Source organism: Melospiza melodia, chromosome 18 (assembly GCF_035770615.1).
Source record: "Melospiza melodia melodia isolate bMelMel2 chromosome 18, bMelMel2.pri, whole genome shotgun sequence".
Taxonomy (NCBI): domain Eukaryota; kingdom Metazoa; phylum Chordata; class Aves; order Passeriformes; family Passerellidae; genus Melospiza; species Melospiza melodia.
In genome coordinates, this window is record NC_086211.1 from 12,384,939 (window position 1) to 12,408,499 (window position 23,561).

At 39.7% G+C, this 23,561-nt stretch overlaps 1 protein-coding gene across 21 annotated transcripts in view; it reads right to left on the bottom strand.

Annotated features, from left to right (window-relative positions):
* The window catches only part of RBFOX1 (RNA binding fox-1 homolog 1), a 1,162,974-nt gene that overhangs the window by 366,549 nt on the left and 772,864 nt on the right, over positions 1-23,561 (bottom strand). For 19 of the 21 annotated variants that reach the window (XM_063171112.1, XM_063171117.1, XM_063171133.1 and 16 more), the window contains one exon: positions 4,304-4,345. The exons of the other annotated variants lie outside the window; for them this stretch is intronic. In XM_063171112.1, coding sequence (XP_063027182.1) covers positions 4,304-4,345 — 42 coding nt within the window. Of the gene's footprint in view, positions 1-4,303; positions 4,346-23,561 lie in introns of those variants that run through there. 21 annotated transcript variants of the gene reach the window in all.

A 23,561-nucleotide genomic window follows, 5' to 3' on the forward strand; every position in this document is an offset into this window, starting at 1 on the left:
TTAGCTTAAAAATTTACTGCTTAAAAATTATGCTGGGCATCAATGCATTTGCTTCTGTTTTCTCTCTATCTGGTGTAACTTTGATACATTTTTGTTGCACGTTGCACTTTATTTCATTTACCATATAAGAGACAAGACAAACAGAACAATAATGAATGCAAAACTTCTCTCTGTCTCCTTGAAAATTAGAACAGTATAAAAACATAAAAGTTGATATTAAATACAAGGTGATAGTAAGAGCCTGCCCTGCCTGTATTTCAGACCAGAGGAGGAACTCTGGCTGCATTTAATGCATCTTGATAATAAACACATGTGAAAGAAGCTGTTAATTAGAGCAACAACTGGGTCACTTGGAATTTCACATCAAGGGAGCTAATCACACCATTTACCATCAGACCTCATTGGTATTCACAGGAACATTTATAAAGCCTTCCAACATTAGAGTTTAAAATTGCTCTCTGCCCACCTCGGAGAGCTCATCTGGACCAAAAGCCTTCTCTTCTACAGCACAACCCATGGAGCTCATTTTAAACAGTTAGACTGAATTAATCACACAAAATAATAAATGATGAGTTGAAGGTTGGGTAAAGTTCTGTAAGCTTTAAGTTCGCCTGTCCTTAGCCATGATAAGAAAGTCCCACCCCAGGTTCAAGTCAGAGCAGCAAGGAAGGTTCAGTGGGAACAGCACACAGACTTCTGAGCTGGCACTGCCCTTATTTATAGCTTTATGTTCTCCAAATAATCTCTGCTGAGGGCTCATATCCCAATTTTCTTCACAGCCTTAAATAACCTGGACCACGTGTGCTTCAAAGTCTGTTTTTCAGACTGAAATACAAGCAGAAAAGCACTTTTAAATGATTCTGAGCAAGCTGTGAGCTCTGTGCCTTTACAGGTAATTTCTAATGCATCAGGATGCCAACCACACACAGGCACTCGTGAGCAGCAAGGGGCAACAGGACAGTGAGAGGAGGAGAGGCTGTGACTGTCCAAAAAGAGATTTATAAACAGGACTAGATAACACAAAACACAATGGAGGGGAGTAAAGAGCATCATTATTTTCTTTAAAGGAAGCACTTATGAAGTGCAGTGTGTGCAGGGAGGTGGGGAGAGCAATACTGATGAGTCAATTTGCCTTTAAAAATACACTTTCTTTCTTTTTTATTGTAACTTGATTTAGTGACACCAGATTAGAAAGCAAAAGGACATTAAGAAACATGAAAATAATTATTATTGTAATGAAAAATCACTGCCAAGAGAAAGTAAAACTTGAAAAATTGCATTGATGCTTTATTTTTTAAAATCAAATGGAAATGCACCAAAGTTAGATTATGTTATTCTTCCAAATAGAATATAAAGACCACAACCAGCCTTGATAGAGATAAAATTCTCATAGTTTTTGCATACTTTCTCATTTAAATCATTCAGGTAAAGACATTCATGTTTACCTGGGGACTGTACCAGGTTGGCAGGGCAAATAAGTTAGACACTTGTGGTTGTTGAGAAGTTCAAATATTGAGTAGAAAAGGGTTAAAACGCACAGCCTTCTTTAATTATTAGGATTATCATTCATTATAAATATAATGTATAATGGCCAGAGGCTCTAATATTAATGAGTTTCATGACTCTAAATGCCTTATTCCAGAATAGTGACATGCTGCTTTGCATTTAGAATTTACTGAAAAAAGTAAGAGGCGAAAAACATCTAAGGAAATTATTTTAGTCAGACTTGGATATTTCTTTCTATAGCCGTACAATTGATGCCTTAAGTTTCAGCTTTCATATTTTCCAGATTTTGTACTGCCTTAGTGTGTGTGACTCTGAACTTCATTTCAAGTGTCAGCAAATTCTCCTTGCAGATCAGTCACGCAAAACAATCCTTTTCCAGGCCCAGAACCAAGGACACCACTTGAGGAGAGCAATCTGGGAGGGTGGGACTGCATAACCTGGACAATGAATCCCAATATGGAAAGGGACCAAAGCTTATAAAAGTGGGAAAACTCAGAGTCCATCTTGGGCAGAGCCTTGGCCAGGTCCTTGTACTGCCCAAGGTGTGTCCTGTGAAGGCCTTTAATAAATCCCTACTTTATTCCTTTAACTCTGTCTAGCCTCTCTTCTAGGTAGCCTCTCAAGGCATCATAATGACTAATTATAAATAAACAAATAAATATTTATTTACACTATTTTGCTTTTTATAAGCCTAGCTTTTGAAACTTTTGTTATGGCTTTAGACTAAGGAATTACTAGAGAACCATAAAAGAAAAGTGGCAGACACTTTCATCTTAGACTGAGCAAGGAAGTGGGAGATATTCTATGTTTTTTTATTGTATTATTAGATGACCTAACAATAATCTGGTTGACTTGGTTTAACAAACAGCAGGATGTAGGAATTTGGTTGTTTTAATCCTGTTTCCTTGTTCTATTTCAATTCTTTCAGCTGGGATGAAGCACCACTTTTTGTGAAGGGACTGCCTCACATCCATGTACTCATGGCAGGTCACAAACCCCAAAAGAAAATACTGCAGGCCTGCAAAACCTGATTCAGGCCATGAAACATTTCTTTAACAGCACTGCTCAGTTAGGGAGCCAACCTAAAAGTGGCAGAATGGTCAAGTGACATCCTCATAGAGCTCAAGGTGCAACATGTCCACACACAGTATATTCAAATTTCAGTGTGACAGATAAGCTGTGAAAGCCACTGGTGATCTCTGAGACAGGAGCAGAATTTACACCAGAAACTGTGTTTAGTGCAACAGGAACATCAGAGGAATTGTGGACGAAGATGTAGCTAAATTTAGTAGGTTACAGACATGGTTTTGTCTTTAGGTGTCACATTTTGCTATGCCACAGAGGCATCCCAAGCACTGAGCTCATTGTTGGACATAAATGTGTAATACTGGAACAGAAAGACACATGAAAGTTTCACTGCACCACCTCTTATCCACTGCAAAAAAGAGCTCGTTGCCTCCTCAAGTTATATTTTAAAACAATATTTTCCTTCATTCAAGGCAGAAAATGAAAACAATAAAAAGAAATGAACACTTTCTTTGTTCTCAAGGCACTGCTACCTCTTGGAAAGCTTGTCCTTCAGGTACTATTGCAATATTTTAGCTCTGACAGCTGCTCTGTTGAGACATGAGTGCTGATAAAACAAAGCTTTGTCACTCCAGCTCCAGTACAATGCAATGCAGTCACATGGCAGCCAGGAAAGAATTGAGGACAATATGTGATGCATTGTTCTTGCATAACTTGTTTACCAAAAATCCCATTCCAAGTGTGCTGAGGACCAGCTGAAGCATCTAGATATGTTGATGGAGTTCATCTAAAGAATGGCTGGATGAGCAAGAACACTGCACAATGTACTTTAAGACAAGTATATTCTTTATACTTGCAAGTCATGCAGGCACTGCTGATGCTTAGTAAACAGCAAACAAACAAATAAAAAGCTGCTTTTTCTACTTCCAATTTTTTTTGTTGTATAGATTTTGTTTGTATAGAACTTACCCTTCCTTCAGGCCTGCCTCTCCCTCTCTACTTGCATGTGGGATTTCAAGTAAATACTCAGCATGTGCTATCAATAAATGTAGGTCTATTAAGCAACACTCAGATGACCAAAAAGCTTTTGGTTGGTTGGGTTTTTGTGGTTTTGTTTTTTTTCTTTTAGTTAATGAAGGCTCTTCTACTTTCCCAAACAAATACTAGAATGAATCAAGAAATATTGCAATGGAAAAGCATCTTCAGGGATCTGTAGCATTTAAAGGCAGCAGAGACTAAAAGCTGTTTGACACAGTGACTCTAACACAGGAAAAGGGGAAAATGGAGGGGTCAGCAGCCTGGGCTCAGCAATTCCATCCCCTTCCAGATGGTACCAAACCAACAGACACTGAAAAAACAGCTCCTCACAGCCCTGCCACTGGCTCCTCTCTGAAATTACACAGTATAAAATCACAGGATAAACTCTTCTTGCTGCAAACAGTCTGAGTGGAGCAGGTGTGGGCAGCTCAGTGACCTTGGGCACTGCTGGAGCTGCACAGGAGGAGCTCACTCAGTGTCGGGGGTCCCACGAAAAGGCAAAGATTTTACTGAGGATTTTTACTGCCAAATCTCATCACATTACACAAAAAAAAATTGCCCTGCATCTATCTATCTAGCTCCTTTACACTGAAAGATGTACAATATTTACCAACAAGCAACAAATGAACTAAATATGTCCTTCTTAAATTAAGTAACTCATTTGTCAATAGCACAGACTAAATTCTGCTTATGTTTTAAAGAAACGGAACATTTTGCAAATCATTGCACTTACCCTTAGCTGTTCTCTTTCACAACTCATCTGTTGTTTTGAACTCTATAAGGGAAGAAAAAAAAAAGCCAAAATAACTTTGAAAGCATAACATTCTTGCCACAACAAAGCTGCTAATCTGTCTCACACATATAAATATTGGAAATGCAGCCATTTATCTAAAGATAATATTGTCCTGTGCATCCACACAGAACCATTATTACAAAAATTATATTTTTAAAACTTATATTTTAAATGAAATTAACACCAGAACTCACAACAAAACTGAAGTAAAAAAGAATCTTGTTTAGATTTTAAATGCCTGATTGGCAGTCCAGCTCAGGAAGAAGCTTTCCTCCTGTTTGTGTCCTATCACAAGTCTGTTGTATTTGTGAATATTCCACTGCTTCTATATGTGATAAATTCACAGCACAGCTCAGGAATAAAGGTACAGCAGCTTCAAATAAGTGATAAAACACTTTCCCATGAAAACATCCAGCTCTAATCCAGTGTAAAAGTCACTCTGAAGATTATTTGATACCATAGCATATATATATATATATATATATATATATATATTTTTTTTTTTTTTTTCCATGCTGCTCTTGGTGCTCTGCCAGATTTACAGGGAACTCTGCTCAGGGTGTGAGAGGGGCTGGCTGGGCAGGAGCTCACTCCCTGTGACAGCAAACACTGGGCAGGGGCAGCACAGCTTGGGACATCCCAACTCTGCCAGAAGGAAAAGGCTCCTCCAGGGAGAGCTCTGGAACAAAAAAACACCCTGAAATAACCATTCCCAGTCTATTTCCCAGCTCCCAGGTGTGTAACTCAGCCATGCACCAGCACCTCTGGAACCAAACTTTCAAAGCTTTGCCCAGGAAGGCACTCGGGTGTTCATCTGTCCATGTGGACAGAGGGGTTTTGTGTCTGGTTGGGTTTGGCTTTGGTTTCCCTAAAAATCAGTTTTAGAATAGTTTTAGACTCATTAGGGAGCATTAGCCTTGAAATTGTCATCACTGACATTTTCATTAATTAGCCTTGAAAGTGTCATCACTGTCAGTTCTGTCATTAGTGTAGATGGCAAACAATCCATAAAACACGAAATTGGATGCAGTGTTTCTGAGGATATCGTCAAAGGTTTGGAATACACTTATCACTACTTTGTACATAGTTAAAACACCAACCAATACCCATTTGTATAAGATATTTTTACTCTCTAGTGATAATGAAAATGGCAGCTTCTCAGTCAAAGTTAGGTTACTACAAACAAAATAAAACGGCCTGCTTTTCAGCACAGGAGGAGTCCTAAAAAGTACATTACAGGCTTAACCTTCTACTTGTACAGCAGAATTTTACAAGAGTCTCTGTATGAAAACACAAACCTAACAGAAACAAATGCTCTTTGAAGTTCCCAGCAGGGAGTAACAAGTACAGGAATTCAGCATAAGTCTAATTACAATTCCCCTAAGGAGTCAAATTAAGTACAGCTGAAGTGACTGCCACTTGCAGACTAACAATTCCACTTTTCAAAGTTCATGACTTTACACCATTTATGAGTCACTTTAAGGTTATATTAGTCCACATTGTAAGGGTGCTTGCATAAGTTTCAAGAGTTAATTTCAAATCTGAATTCCACATGAACCTCTTTACTTTGATTAAAAATAAATAGAAAGGAATATTTCAGTTGGAAGGGACCTGCAGTGATTACCTGGTCAAAGTTAGAAATGCGTTTGGGTGGTTTTGTTCAGGGTCTTTTTTCATTATTTAGGTTTTCTCTGTTAAGAGATTTTAACCTCTGATGGTGGGATGGAGGGAGGAAATGCAAGAAAGGTGAAATTTCTAAGGTAACAAGAAAAAGTGTATCAAATACTCAGAGAGGAACAAATATAGTTATTGACTATTTAAGCAGATAGTTTATTTTTAGTTAACAGCTATTTGCTACTGTAATTTGAAACATGAAATACCTAACATCTCAGATATCAGAAAAAAGAGAGGCAAAGAATAAGTGAATAAGAAGATGATCACATCTTAACATCCAACTACTCTTCCATATCTGGCAGCACAACCAACAGAAGAAAACCATCAATTCACTTTAAACCAACAGCTTTCATATGGATGAGTGAGAACACCATATTAAATTATTATTTGATTCAACCACCTGCATGACGCTCACTTTACTCTGAAAGGTACAAAACAACCGGGGGATGGGACACACCAATTCCTTTGGTTCAAAGTTGAGCCAATGGTTGTTTCCAAACTGTGTTTCATCTACAACACAAAAATCCATTTCAGAGCTGGCTTCCCTCAAAGTGAACATCCACCCAGACAGCTCCCTCATCACCCTTCATCTTAGGAACTTTCCAGAGAAAAAAGCATCAAGGCTTAGTGATAAGGCATTGTTAGGATGAGATTAAAGGGGAAAAAAACCAAACAAACCAAATTTACCTTTATGAAACAAACAAAAAAATTTTCATAGTTTAAACACAGATGCCATCTGCCTGTCTGGCTCTCTATTTGTCAGATCAAGTTTATTGAAATACATCTGGGAAAGGCTCATTTGAACATGAGCAGCTCCCTGAGCCTTTCACCAGTGCCAAATTTGCTCTCTCATTTTGTCTTTTTTGTTATCTGTGCCAGTTTAAGAGAAACATCCTGGCAGTACTGAGCACTTAAGGGAAAACATAAATAATGCATTTACAATATGTAAACCTGTACAGATAAATGAGAAAAACTGAAAGCCATAACATATTTAATTAATGATCAAGAGAGCCTAGAAGCAAACCTTGTGCACATCCTGCAATTTTAAATACATTGCTTCTCAATCCTAAATTTACTTTGTTAGGGCTTTGGATTCAACCATATGCAATTAACTATTTCTTTATTTTAGTATAAGACTGGTCAGTATATTGAGTGCCATTGTGTCAAGCTCTCACATATTAGGAGTTCAGTGGAAGAATGCCTAAAAGATTCATTCACTTTAAAAGATTTTATCAAAGAAAAATTTTGAAAAACTACAGGCTCCTTTATAGGACTAAAATTTATCGCAGTTTTAAAGACACTTGTGCTGTCAGGCTCCATCATTTTAAACCAAAAAAGACCCTTTGGAAATACTGTGTAACCTGCTGGTGTCAATCCCCAGTGAGTTCAGGACTAGAATGGGGAAATCTGTTTTGGTTTCTTTGAGTAACAGAAACAGGTGGGAGACTGAATATCTGTTAAATATATTTATCATTTATCCACTCTTCATACAGACACACAGGCCATGAGGAAAATGGAAGCCATGAATGGACAGATTGAGAGAACAACAGCATTACTGCAGGTGTTCAGGAATACCAACAGTCCAGGGAAGGGTTTTTTGCTGTCAAATTTGTAAAGTGCCATTTTAAAGAGAGGTTTAGATGATTGGGGAAAGAGAACAACAGGAGGGTAATAAGGTTATTTACATAAAGTATCTGCTTAAATGTTAAAGAACATTTCTGTAGCAGCTCAACGTTCCCAAGTATTGGTTTTACATTTTCAAATTCAAAATGTTTTCAGGATTGAGGTTATTTGAAACAGAGCACAGTCCACTGGCTGAAAAAATAATAGGTGAACATCTAACGTCTTCTGTCTTCTAGATATTTTACCATAACTAAACCCTGGTTAATGAAAGGCCCCCTGATATTGCTGCCTTTCTTTCTATGCCTCAAAAAGGACAGGCCAGGTATGATTACTAGAATTTCAACAATATATTTGTTTTTATTATTACAGTCAGTACCTGCAGAGGAACTCTGGAGCTTGAGATTGAGGTGAGCAAGAGCAGAGTCACAGAGCCTTTACCAGGACCCACCACCCAGTTGGTGACTGCTCACCCTCTGATTGAGAAATCATCTCTCCTCACTCAAATACAGATTAACCAGCTGAAACCAAACCACAGATTGTCCTCTCACAGTTGTGTTTCACCAGGCACTGAGAGACAGTCCACACCATTTCAAACTGTCTGCAAACTCCATCTGCCAGTGCTTTCTCTCATTAGACACTCATCTGACTGGAAAAGTCAAAAAATTAAATGCTTGGGTATGTTCCTTGCCACGTTACACAAAAAGGCTGTGCTACACAAGGACACACACCATGCACTGCTGTATTGCATTTGGAAACAGCATCTTTTTATTACTTATTAGTGTTCATTATCTCATTGCCCCACAGTATTCAAGAGAAATAATACTCCAAGTTATTTAATATGTGGGAAAAGCACGGGCGTGTATATAAATGTATAAATAATATTGTGTATTAATCTAAAACTGCCTCTCAGTACTACATGTGAAACCCCAAAACACAAGTGAAGAAACAACATCCATCCCAAGAGCTCACAAAGGCACAAAGCAGAGCCCAAGGTGTTCAAACACAGAGGACTCATTAAAAATACCAGTAATTGCATAAATACACAGGATGAAATCAACTGGAAATGGGGATTTCAGAGCCTTTGGTAGTCACTTACAGCAACACCTAGAAGCTTTCAAACATAACATGAGTATTTCGACCTCCAGGAGTAACTGGGATTATCCTTTTCCACTACAAGGTGCCTTATTTTTCATGGACAGGTCTCCTGAAACCCCCAAATGCTGAGGACAGCCTGACGAGGTGATCATGTGCTGACAACCCACAGACTTTGTGTTCCATTGTGTTTCTAACACAAAGGGGTACAGAAAGCAGATACCTGTTCGAGTATTAGGAATATATTGCAGGTATAAAGAACATCAATGAGAACATGCCTCTCTCTTACCCCTGGTGGGGACCATGTGATAAAACTGCCTGATTTAAGGGGGTTGATGTGCCAGACAGGAACCTCAGGAACCTGAAAGGGGTACAGAATGCATGTGTCTATGCATATGCAAATCCTCACCAGAACAGAGAGCTTCGGGTTTCTCTTGGCTAGGTATGCGCGTTTGCATGCACAGAATTTTAATTTCCTGGGTTTTTATTACCACCATCAGTTACTGTGCTCCAGCAGAGGCTGGAGGGACTGATTTATTCTCCAGTGCCCTTGGCTGGGTATTGTATATCGACTGGTGCTGCTGTCATAAATATATTTGGGTGAAGAACTGTCTCCCATTCCGTGGGTAATACTAAGCAGAGTTAAGGTTTCAAGTGTCACATACAAGTGGGTTTATTTCTACTGGAAGAAACAGGCAATTATTACGGCCCATTGAGCTCAGATTAAGCATTTCCATCAAAAAAAAAAAAAGAAAAAGAGCCTAGTGCTACAATCCTTGTAAAGCTGTAAATGCAAATGGGGACCATCTCATCACCCATAAAAAATAATCTATAGTTTTATAGGCTTTCTCTCTCTCCTTTTCTTTTTGCCCTCAAATCAGCAACATATTCCAAACAGGATCATTTTATTGAGACAAGGAAAAGTAGAAAATCTCCAAAAATAAAAGAGAAAAACTTTTAAAGATTTTTACATTGGAACAGTTTGTAGGCAATTATCTTCTTTTGCAAAATCGCTCCTTTAACCAGCTGAGAACCCTAAAGTCCGATTTTCACCTTTTCTTAGCTGCAGGATAAGATGTGTTTCTTCATCAAGATTTTCTATATTGCTTGAATATCACAGTTACCTAAAACAGGGGATTTGGGTTTTGCTTCTTTTTTTATTTTTTCTTTAATTTTTGGTTTCTTTGTACTTTAACAGCCTGAGCTGTATGCCCAAAGCATGCTGCAGATCACAGAGACAGAGATGTGACCAAACTTGCCTCTGGCTCCCTCAAAGTATTCAAGGAAACTTGAGGTGCTGCAGAATAGCCTGGAAGTTCCTTTTCCAACATCCCCTGAGCAAAATCCCTGCAGGGTGGCACAAGAGCAGCCAGGACTGCAGCTCTCCCCGTGCTCACATCCTGTCACACAGCTCATTCCCTGCTTTCAAACACAGTTTGGGAGCTGTGGGTCTTTGCCATGACCTTGTGGAAGGTTTGGTGCTGACCAGGACAGTGCTGGGTTTAATTTGGATCTGTGGATGGCTAACACTTGGACATTAATGCTCTGGAAATTACCTTACACAGGACTTTTATATAAATTCAGAAAATTATCTTGAAGAAAATATCTTTTACAGTTACCAGTCCAGAGAAACACTTGTGTGGGAAAGCCTCGAGATGAAATTCTGGATGTGTGCTGCATGGAGCAATCCCATGAGAAACTTGATCTATGGTTAGCATTCAGATATAAACTCCTTTTACACATAAAGGACCGGCCACAGCGCATTTCATTTCCCTGCATAGCACAGAAAATATTACACAGAATAATCAGGAGGCAAGGCAGTACAAAGAATAAATGGATACTATGAAAAACATAATTAAAAATACTGTGATGTTAAAGCAGCAAGCAGTATAGAATTAAAGTCTGTTATTTTGCAATGCAAACAGGCCCAAACCAAGCCTGGCATATTACAGGTATTACCCCACTCACTGCAGCACAAACAATTCCAGTTTCATAAGCATATTGTTCTCACAAGAATTTGCTCTTGTAAAATCCTGCACCTTTGGGGAAAAGGGTTTTAAGTTGCTTTCCTTAAAGACTCTGCAGCAAAAATATTGCAGATAATGGTATGAATACCAATTAAGTGATAAACTCTGAAGCTAGTGTAAATACAGAATGAAGAAATTGGAGATACTGATTAGTATCTGAGTATAGGTACTGCTGAATTCTGAGGGTCTGTATCACCCAAACAAGGCAATAAATCTGATGTGCTGCATTAATAGGTTTTCTGAAGTAAACGTCATAGACAGAGATGACAACTAAAAACTATAGGCCAAGAATGTATGGTTAAATTAAAACAGGGTTTAAGTGAAAAAAACTCCACTTGACATAGAATTTTTTTCTAGGTAATTGCTACCAGCCTATTAATGTGGCAGCTATTCCAGCTGCAGGTAACAACTCAGAAAAACCCTTCAAGGCAAAGGAGAGAACAGCAGCCTGACAATGAGGATATCACTGGAGACAGGCATGGATTTCCAGACAATTACAAAGCCAGCTTTGTTACAAATTGCTCCTACAGACACGGCCTGGTGCTATCAGCAAATATCTGCAAACCCCCTCACTGTGCCCGTGTGCTGATAAAAATAAGCCAAGTTCTCACAGTCACCCATGCTTGACAAATCAGAAAAACCCAAAACACAGCTTTTATCTGGCAGATCCACATTATTGGCTGGAGAGGTCATTACAGAAGGAACTGGTCTGAGAAAGCAGATATTGCCAGGTCAGCAAGAAGCCAATGAACTGACAGATATCCAGGCTTTCATTTGTGCCCTTCCTTAGAGCTGCTCTTTTTCCAATTAAAACATTAATCTTCAGTGTCATAAAGTGATAGACTGTGTGTGTATGGGTGTGTTTATATATGTAAAATATTATCAGTATATTATCATTATATTATATTATCATATATTATATAAATTATATACTATATTATAGTATCATTATATTATAATACATATTATATTATATATATTATATGTATTATATATATATTATATTATATTATATATCATTATATTAAATGATCAATTTTTTATATGAAGTGATCCAAAGCCTACTAAATGGCCATTCTGCAGTATTAACCTCATAGATCAATCATCAGCAAATTGATCTGCAAAACTTACTTTTTTCATCTGCAGATAAAAAAAGGAAAACTTTAGAATGTTTAATATTAACAACTATTTATATTCTGGGATTGTTTTTAAATTGATAGATAATTAATAGCATCCTATTATGGCGTAATTTAGTTGGTTAATCAAGCTATTGATTTTTTTTCTTTTGTTTTTTGTTTGGGTTTTGTTATTTTTATGGACACAGTTACAGGTATGTACTTGATGTATATATTCTTGTCAGAAAAATTTGAATGCAAATAAGAGGTGAAGACTATGAAGTGCATTAAAATTACAGTCTGTTCTCATCTATCACTCTACCTAAAAGTTGACATTTTGGTGGATAACTTCATTACTTATGGAACACATACGTGCTGCTTATCTTTAGCTCTTGGGAGAGAATTTCAAGGATGTGAATGCAAGTTGGTCATTAGTACCCACACACACTTTCAATAGGACAATAGGGGTAATTTAAGGCATTAATGACACATAGATACCTTTCTGTTTTGTGCTGGAAATGCAGTGCCAGGTTCTGTGCTTGCACAGAAATCAAAACACAAGTGTTGTGCTCTTTGCCACACTTATCAGGGTTTTTTTTTTTGCTATGAATCTTTTGAGAGAAGCAGAGGTTGCCTTTGCTGCACTAATTTATCAAGTTGTGGGCTCTGCAGGTGAGATTCTTTCCCTGGAGCACAGCAAGGATGCGTAGGAATTATGCTTTTGTGAAGTTTAGAGAGAGAACTTCACACTCTGTGCGTGATGCTCAATAAATACACCCAAAATCAGGACTGTGCTTTCTTGGGTTTCAAATCAATTTGTCCCAGAGGGTAAAACCTGTCTGTGCCCCAGCACTGGGGCTTTTCTTACCCTCACAGCACCTGGCTCTGCATCAGGGCTCACCCCCTTTCCATCCCACAGCTCCTCTGGCCATTTCAAGCATGCAAGAAGCTTGAATCAGCAGAAAGAGGAGGCAGGAATTTAATGAGCTCTAGGACCAAGCCTGCCATAAGGAGATTTTTACATAGTTTTTTACAACTCAGGTAATGTTCCTCAGCGGAACTGTGGGTTGTACAAGCAGGCAGAATGTTTGGCGCTCAGAGCCACAAACCAATCTCTTTGGAAAGCTGTTGATGCTCACTCGTAGGCCATGTAAAAAACCCTGCTTTGGTTCTGATTTGTGCTGTAAATCTCACTTCCCAGAGGCAGCACTTTGCCCTTGCTTACAGCAACAGAATTGAAGAGGAACTCTACTGCAATGAGTAGCTCAGACTTAGTGATTTAAAGAAGAGTAAAACTCTTCTGGCAGTCATCTAAAGAATAAATCCTGTTCCTTGCATTTACAAAATTGCTCATAGATTCTCTGTGTCTCAGAGCATTCCAGAGATGTGGCAAGGCAGTGCAAATGCTTCTGTTGCTTGCACCCAAGGATCATTATGTAACAACTTGCAAGAGGTTCCCAGGTTCATGATACCAGTAAGAAATCACAGATGTCATTTTGGACTAGATGACCTTTAAACTTCCCCTACAGCCCAATGTATTCTATGATTCTAAATAAGCAATACAAGCAAAACACTGATGCCTTAAGATTTTAGCTTTTATATTTTTAAAATCCTATACTGCATTAGTGCATTACACTGAACTCCATATAAAGTGTAGTTAGCTGTCTTGACATTTGGGTCAGACAAAACAATCCCTCTGGGTTTGCTGGATCCAAGGACACACCACAGCTCAGGCCCTGAAGTATAAACAAAAATGAGTTGGGGGGAGTCAACTGGGGGTGAATGACTTCATTAGCTGAAGCTGTAATTGGAGGATTAACCCCTGATGTGTCAATGGACCAAACTTATCATTGTGTGAAAAACTCGTGGCCATCATCCATCCTGGGTGCAGCCTCTGGGAGGCTTTGACTGCCTAAGGTTTATCTATTGAAGGCTTTTAGTAAATAACCACTTTTAATCTCGTCTAGCCTCTCTTCTAGGCAGTCACTCCTAGGCATCAGCACAGGCCATGCAGTGTGAGCAGCCACTGCTCTTATGCAGCACTGCTGCCCAGGGTCGAGCACACACGGACAAAGCTGCCCCTCACACTGCCCCACATCAGAGCTGCACAGCTGGGATTTGCACCTTCACTGATAGCCACACACTGAGCTCAAGGGACTCTGCGTCACTGACGTATTTCCTGAAAAATACCTTTGCCAGGATTTTTCTCCCGAGAAGCTGAGAGGCCTCAGAAATGAAATGTAAACAATGATTATCTGATTGCTTGGAATGTGGTCTGGAGGTTGCTTACCAACAGGTGCATCTTTGATTGGCCCCATGTAAATTGTTTTTACTTGATGACCAATCGTGTCCCAGCTGTGCTGGGACTCTGGTCAGTCACAGGTTTTATGTTATTCATTCCTTTCTAGCCTTCTGATGTCTCCTTTCTCTTTTCTTTAGTACAGTTTTACTATGGCATTTTCTTATAATATAATATCATCAACATGGAGTCAAGGTTCTCATCTCTTCCCTCATCCTCAAACACCACCACAACTCTGCACGCTCTTGCTCAACTTAGAAGCTTGCACCTTGAAGGAATTGCTTTCTGAATGGCCCAAATTCTTTTCTTTCCTGGGGAGATGGACCTTTCATACCCTGGCAGTGTTTACCTGACCTCCCCATTTGCCCATGAGCAGTGAAACAGCTCGTGACAAAGCCAAATTTTCTTGGAGTCTGCAGCATTGGCATGCTGAAAGTGTTTTATTCTGCACAATAACCACAGCCAATAACTGCACAGGGAAGGAAGGGCAGAGTACCTTAATCTCCTCTCCTAAACAGCTTAACTAACTATAGGAGATGCAGTGCCTGGCATTCAATAACTACTCGGTGCTTTGACTTGTTCCAGGAATGCATTACAGAGACTGTCAATAAACTTTAATTAGCAATATATTTTTAGTGGCACTGCTACAGCTTGCTGCAATGAAACATTTCTCCCAAGAATTTCTAAAGCTTTCCTAAAAGAAGCCTTGACACTTAATAATGAAAGACATTTAGAGATTGTCATATAACAGCATCCATTAGGGCACTGTATACTTCTCACTCAGAAGTGGTAAGGTTACCTTGAACATGTAACTACCATTTAAAGTAGTATTTACTTTTCTGTTAAGAAAATGAGCAATCATAGGCAAAAATCAGGTGTAGCTGACAAAGTTAAACACTTTGTTTCACCTTTTAATGAGATCACAGCAGTAGCCTTACTGTCCTAAAAATAGCAAAGGAGAGGGAAACATTTAAAACACTTGTGTATGTGTGTGCACCTGCATGCACAGCCAGGCTCATTTTGCAAACGAAATGTCATGTTCTTCAATGACCTCCAGGATAACAAGCTTGAAATTGTAGCTTCAAAACTGTAGAGTGTCTATAGCTTTTGAAAGAATTGCAATGGAACATTGCATGCCATCCTCATGCATCAAAGTGCTGCTCCCATCAGCTCCAGAAAACTTTGTGATGAGCTGTGATGAGGTGAGGTAAACTCTGACCTGAAACCCGGTCCCTTGAGAAGTCAGAGAGAAATCTTTTACTGTATAAACATGAAAGATCTAAATATCACCTCCTTTTGCAATAAATATAGCCCCTTTTCTTCACATGACTATACTTATCTTCACATTTCTGCCACACCTTGGCCCAGATTGAAAGTCATCAAGGACAAAGAAACCATCTACAAGTTTTGTCACATTTATCTACAGCTCTACATACAATAGAGATGGAGAGGGGGAGGGAGAAGCATCTCTTCTACCTGCATATGTGTTTCCATTACAGGAGGGAATAAACCAAACCGTGGCATTAATGACTCATTCCAGCATCATAATGCTCATGATCAATATAATAACTGCATACACCATCCAGAAGGAACATTTCACCTTCATTTGCATGCAGGTAACACTCCCAGTCTGGTGCCCAGCCTGTGTGTTCCATACACCACAGCTGTAGCCTCAAGCAAGGTGTAATTTACACTCTGCTTTTCATTCATTTCATCTCCACTGTTTGGAACAGTCCCGTGCTGCTTTTACACCCGAATTTCTAGAACTTCCTACACTAAACTTTGCAATGAGATAAACGTGCAATACTACAAGAAGTATTCTCATCTGTGTTGTCTTATATATCACAACAGTTCCATTATCATTATATATTGTCTCATATATCAAGAATTCTTTTATCATTAAGGGTTCCATGTCCTCAGTTTCATACGTCCTCGATGTTTCCCAGAGGCAGCTCCTCTGAGCACTGACTGTTCCTGCTCCTTGCAGCAGCCATCTGACTCCAGTTCTCACCAATCCACTCTTTTATGCCACTTGTTCTTATTTGCTACAGGTGTTGTTGCCTGTTAAGATCTGGACTGCTCCTAATTTTTAGTAACAGGATCCAGCTGCAACTCTTTGGGGGATAAGATTACATTCTACATTACCTTCATTTACCCATACTATGTCCCCCTACACATCTGCATGTTATTTCTTTCGGTGCTCCCTTTTCCTCCCAGAAATGCTGTGCTACCACACATGAAGAAGCAAAGTGAAGCCAAGGCCCTGAGGTGAGTCCCACACCTGCAGGAGTGTGCACATTGCCTGAGAGGTGCTGGGTCAAGCTGCTCAGACTGAAACCCCTGTTCAGCCAGCTCACTGTCACCCCAAACAACTCTCACTGAAGCAGGAATTCCCAAGTACCAGCAGAAATCACTTGAGCTCCTCAAAGCTCTGATGCAGGTGGCCCTTGGACAGAAGTGTGAACAGGAGAACTGCAAAGAGCAGGAGCAGCACTGTGCAGCTCTGTGTGGTTTTTCAGATTAATCACAACCTGGCCCAGTGGACCCAAGGTCCAAACAAACTCATTATTTTTAAGCTAGACACCCTTCATGTTGTGCCATATTCTTGAGCCTGGGATTAGCTTATGAGACAAAACGATTTTTAGTGCTATGATGCAGAAGCCATTCTAGCCTGCTAACTACCTGAAACACCGAGATCAATCCTGAGAGTAAAACATCAATTACCTCACTTACTGAGACAGGATAAGCAGCAATTAAAAGGGTAGGGGATGCTGCTCTGCATGAGGTTACTTGTCTGGTTTTTCAGTGTATCACAGCAATTATTTTCATTTCTAATTGTGTCTAGAGACTGGAATTCAGGCCTTTTATACCTCAGCGTGCATATTCTGAGACAGGGGTGTCTCATTACTAAAATAAAAATTCCTGATGTGTTTCAAGCAGGCACACACAATTACAAATAACAATTAATTTCCATTGTGAAAAGATACTTTTGCTTAAGAATTATGACCTGGGCTCAGCTACACTGTAATACCCATCGTAGACAAATAAGTCTAAATTATGGAATTTCTGGTATTTAACACCCACCCTTACATAAATAAATGAATGCTGAAGGAACTGAGCATCTCTAGAGAAAACACAGCCTTGGCCTTGCATCTGCTGCATGGCAAGAAGATCTCTGAAGTTTTGGAAGTTGAGGAAGGCCATGGGACATTCCTGAAAGCCTGGAAACAGCCAATGTCCAACAAAGGAGGGAAAGAGCTTCTGTTTGCTCACACCAAGCAGCACTGACAAACTGGGCACAGGTCAGCAAGAGCCTCACACAGGCCCAGAGACAGCAAAACCTTATTTAAGTGACCAAGCAGGCCATATATGTACATTTAGCAACCTGGAACAGGTATCCTTCCATACCCAGAGCTGGATCCAAGCCCTGTGATGGAGACAGCCCTTCATGAGACGTACCACATCATCAAAAGCAATGGAGAGCTCTGCAGGGATGTTCTGCTCAGAAATACCCTGACAGTTTCTCTCAACTCCTCCAGCTGCTGAGCTGCTGCTGGGATGGGTTTTTGAGGGACCCGAGCCACCCAAACAACCCGAGCACCTGGCTCAGGTCCCCAGAACCTGCAGGAGCTGATTGCCACCGGACCGTGAGAGAGCTGGAGACCCCAAGTCACAGAGATTCAGTGGCTCCAAACCATCCACATGGTAAAGCTCTTTCAAATAAAGAAAGTGTAATTGAAAAGTGTAATTGAATAAAAATCCTTTCATTCTAAATAAAGACAAAAATCTATTCCAGAACATCAGACTTTACACAACATCGGTTATTTTTTTTTCCCCCATTTTTTTTCCCCTTTTCCCCAGTCTGAGCTCTCACTCTCACTTCACCAGCCTCTGTCTGGTTGCTGGTGAAGATAAACCCTCTTGTAAAAATGGGAAAGCTCCCTGTGGGCTGTGCCCTTGGCAGGTGTGCAGCAGTGAGACAGGTTACAGATGCAGGCTGCCAGGAGAGCCACACTGCTCGCTCAGTGCCTGCTGCCCATGCCAGGAAGGAGCAATCATTCACTAAAATCACTGCACAGATTTCTTTACTAAATAAAGCCAGACTTAAAATACATCATGGAGATGTCTTGTTGGTTGTGGTGGTGTTGTTTTTTGTTGTGTGGTTTTTTTGGTTTTTTTTTTTTTTTTTTTTCCCTAAAGCCTTTCATTTGATTCCTGAAACACTGCAATTCATATGTGTGCATTTTGCAGCCTGGAGACTTGGGATTAATAACACTGCAAAGAAAGGAAAAAAAACCACCAAGTAACCTACACCTGTTTGATTGGTGTCAATCCTGATAGGTATGAATCCTGAGAATTCTTTTTACCTAAAGGGACTAAAAAAACCCCTTGATTTTATAAAAACAACAAATTGTGAGCATCTATTAAAGAGACTTTTTTCCTTTCCTGCATATTTTATAGTGGTTCTCAGTGCTGCTCGATTCCTGGAGCTGAATCTCCTGAGTAAGCACTATTTGACCATATCTTAGAGAGTGTGTGTGTGTGGTTTGCATTCCAAGGCTGGAGCCAACATTGATTTTATTTCCTTTTAGTATTTTATAGTTATTAGACTGCAACAAATTTTTTCTAAGTCAAGTACGGATTTAAATACGGAAGCCAAGAAGGAAAGCTACTGCATCTGTACTATGCCATAAATATAATATATTTGTGATTTCTTCTTTTTTTAATTAATTTTTTTTTACTGTTACAGTTAGAGGGGAGATAACTGTGTGCTTAGTTTATGTAGCAGCTCCTCTGGAAAGCCAAGGGAGACTTTGAAGCCCTGGAAACATCCATGGAGTGCTGGTCTGGCCTCTCCTTGCACCTCACCAGCTGTTTTCTCCTTGCCTTACAAGGAACAGTGTTGCCACCATCTGTCTTTAGGAGAAAACAAACTGAAAACACACAAAAAAAACCAAAACCAAACCAAACCAGTTGCAAAACCAAACCTACCAAGAAAGAATAAAAAGAGGAAATGTTTTTCTCAGAGCAAGTCAATAGCATAAGCGAAATGGGGGTGTGGGAAAGGATTGATATCCATATCCATAGGGATTAGAATAGAAAATGGATTGAGTGCAACACAAAAAAAAAAGCAAGGGAGGAGTTTGTCTGCATTTTAAATAGCTTTCCTATCATTATCTAAATATCCATCTCCAAGAGAAATAAGACAAACTTGGCATCTCACAGGGAGAATGGGGAAGGAAGATGAGCAACTTTTGATTTTATTTTATAGTTCTGAACTAATTATATAAGAACTATGTCGATAATAATTTCTTTTTGAAAAGAAAATAAGTTCAGCAGCTATCTAGGTATTAGAAAAAAAATCTTAAAGATTTCATACATTCTTGTTGCACATGTCATGTTCCAGCTTCAGTAATGTGGAATGCCTGGGGCCCAAAGAACAAGAGAAGAACTATTCTTCATTACCAGATTATATAAAATCCCTCTCTGATGTCTGGAATTATTTTCTAAAAATGAAAAAGAACACTGCAGTCCATTCTCACTGCATTTTACTCCTTGTAGTGCTCAATAACCAAGTTTCAAAACTCATTTTTCCTCTGTTGTTCAGAGGAAAAGAGAAACACATGAAGAGTGAGAAATTCCCCTTGGTGGTTCAGCTCTCACTAAGCTGAACAACCCCACACAGGATCAGGATAGCACAGGTAAAATCTTCCTAAAAGCAATAAATATTCTCTTGATTGGACTGCTGGCACTCTGTCACTTCCAATGGGAGTTAAAGTGATTTTAGGTGGAATATCAAGTACTGTGTTCTACCAGCGTTGGAGTCAGGTTCAGCCTAGCACCAAGTGGTTGAAATTAGGTTTTTCCTCCCCTACTGAACACTCTCAGCTCACAGAGCTGCTCAGTCCATGCTCAAGCTGCCCCAAACCCACAGCATCTCATGCCAGCTCCCTCCCCTGCTCCAGCAGCCTTCAGCTGAGAAATGCCACGTGCACGGCCTCAATGAGATGGAAAACAGAGCACAGAACATTTCAAATATTAATGAATTATTGCTGACAAGCCTGACACAATGTTCCGCTATTTACAGGTTTCAAAAAGCTGATATTCTTCCCCTGTGACTGCCAGTAAAATGTAGCCGCATATATGTTTAAAATGCTATTATCATGCATAATACCAGTGGAAAAAGATATCACCACCTATGTTTGGGTCTAAGGGCATCCCACAATACAAATAAATAGTGCAAAACCCCCACAAATATGTACTGAGCTTAAGAATCAGGGCCTGATTCAACATGAGAGCAATTCTGCTGTTAAATACCAAAAAATCTGCACCACCAGTCAACAACTCTTCCCGGTGGTACCCAGCTGTACCTGCACTTGGCCCCAGCTGGAAAAGGAACAAGTAGGATGTCAGCAGAACTGAGGATCACCATGATGACTTGGATTGCCCTGAAAATATTTTAAAATAAATAAATAAAGCCAACCCTCTCTTTTTTTTACCTTGCAAGAGTCTGTGTTTAAGAGACAAATGCGGCAAATCATAGGAGGGGAAAAAAGAGGGAACATTCTGCTTTCCTTTAATATCTAGATCATGTTAATTGATCCCAGTAGAGCCCCTCATTGCCAGACTACTGCAATTAGCTCACCGATTTCTGTATTTGTATGATCTTGCTTCTGCTAATTACAGATGAAACAATCCTTTGGAGGAGGTTAAAACTTCCCTCTCTTTTCCTGGGGAAGAAGCATTAACACCTTTTCAAACACTTGCAAGTTTGTAAGACCTTCCAGGGTCACCATTTGCATTACAAGTTTTTCAGTTCAAGAGCGCAACTTAGAAATTGGCAAAGGCAATGACAACACCGAGCAAGGCAAGGAGGGGCAGCAGCACCTTCTGACTGCAGATCCATGCAACAGCCAGATTCCCTGGAAAAACATGGTTCTTCACCTGCCCAGTCCTATGTGCTGTGGATTAAGTTTTAGCTATTTGTGAAAAACGAAAAATAAGGAAAAATATAAATAAAGTTCAGCATTTACAGAACCTCCTCTGTTATGAAGACACCATGTCTAACTTCACAGATGACTGGTGGCATCTAACAACTTATTTGAGAGAAAAAAACAAACCAAAACCATTTAAAAACCCATTGCTGGAGTGAGTTTGTTTGGACCAATGCCTTCAGGCTATCCATTACTACTTCAGTCTTAGCAAACTGTCTTCATCTTGCATAATATTGAGGTGTTTTGCCTTTTTGCCTCAAATAACCGCAGTAATCTCAAAGAGAGGAGGGAAAATATCTGAACTCTTTCACTTAGACTTTACAGAATTATTCATAGCAGCTTGCAGGTCTACTGGGATTATTCAAAACTTGAAAAGAAACCCAATATTTCTATTCTAATATTGCATGTACAGCTCTGCAGCAATTATAAAACACACTGCTCAGTACTTTCCTTAACATAGGCTGGCTTGAAATTAATTGTTCTGGAAAGAAGTAAGTAGATCTCATTTACTGCTGGAACATAACTTGAATACAGTTTTCATGTATTAAAATTATTCCCTGGTGGCTAAAAAGGAATGAACAAAGTCTCAGGGAAGGCAAGGGTTTGTTCCACAGCAATTAGCTACCATCACAGAGTCTGAAGCTGCCTTCTCTTTATTATTACTCCTATGATGGGAGGTTAAAGTGAACTCTTAACACTTCACATAACCAAAAATAGGTTTAGAAAATACACTTCACACAACCAAAACTAGGTTTAGAAAATACACTTCACACAACCAAAACTAGGTTTAGAAAATACACACTGTGCCAGGCCATTCCTCACAGAAAGAGAGGCTATTACACCCAGGATGGTGGTACTACATTCACAACTTGGTCAACTTATATTTTGGCTATACTGCAGTATTTTTTAAAGGAAAAAGCCCTGAAGAACATGACTCCTATTTTCTACTTGCAGAGAAACAGAAAGATACAGTCTTTGTTGTCAGCTCACTTGAGCAGCCTGAAAACCATTTCAGGCTTATTGATCACTTATTAATCTAGTATTTAATTAATCTTTTCTATTGAAAACAAACACTTTGGAATACTTAGAACCCTTAGGATAAATAATTTCCTTAGTTTAATCCCTGAATTCCATTGTAACCGTGGTAGGAGTCTTGTTCCTTTTGTCCCTTCTGTCCCCACAACCCTTCCCAGTGGTACCCAGCTGTACCTGACATAATCCACATTGGGGAGGAAGAAGGAAAGCCCCACACAAACACTGGCTGATCATTTCCCACAACACTAAGAAAATTAGACTGAACTGAAAGGGAAACAGAAGATGCTGAAGATGCTTGAATTGCTGGCTTTTCTACAGCAGGGCATTAGGCTGAGTGTGTAGGACAATTCCTGCTCACACCTGCCCAGATGGGCGCTGCAGAGTCCAAGGGGCTTCAGCAAGGCCTGCAGAGCTCCTGATCTCTCACAACAGTTACCAGCATACTACAACAGGAATATTTTAGCTTGCTAGCCATTTATTTATATAGTTGTCCCCAAACTTCCCTGCCTCAACCAAGGAAAAAAGCCCAGCAGCAGCAGCAAAGTGATTTTGTTCATGAAAAAACCCCTGCGTTTGTACATTGAAATAAAGGCAGGTTCTACTGAAGAGTTTCAAGACCTGTGAAGTGTCAAAACCTCAGTCCAGTTTATGCACAAACACTTGTATCTGACAAGTGGCAAATTTCTCCAGAGGAAACACAAAAATCTCTGCCCAGAACTGGAATTAAAGCAGTCAGTGATTTCCAGAAGGCAAAGCACAGTGATCCACAGATGGGCTCAGGTGCCTCCTCGGTGGTGAGGCAGCCATCCATTTCCCCCCGTGATTGCCCAAACCCCACAAACAACAGCCCTTGGACACCTTGAATGCTGAGCAGCGCCAAGATCTTACATTTATCCTCCCCAACAAGAACAAACAATTGAGAAGTACGGCTGATAAGGGATAAGGCAAAAAACCAGTCATGGCTCCTCTGCAGCTGCCAGTGACTCTTTTCAAGCAGAGCAGGAAGAACCCAGTGCCACAGGGAGATGCAGGAGAGCAGAACACACCTTCCCTAAACAGCCACTGCCAAGGAGTTCCTGCATGGACCCTTCTGACAGCCTCCATGCAAAGCTGGGCCTTAAAAGGTCAGGCCAACAGCAAAGTTGAGTCAAAACAACAATGAACAGGTTCATAGAGATTAATTTCATGATAAAATTAAGTATCAGTATAAAAGTAATAGTAGAAAAGTTAATACTTTAATAAGAACTGAAAGACTTAGTCCTTAATGTGACAGATGCTGTATTTTGGAAAGGATTCAGGTTGGTTTTATAATAAGTAAATGACCAATGACTCTAAACT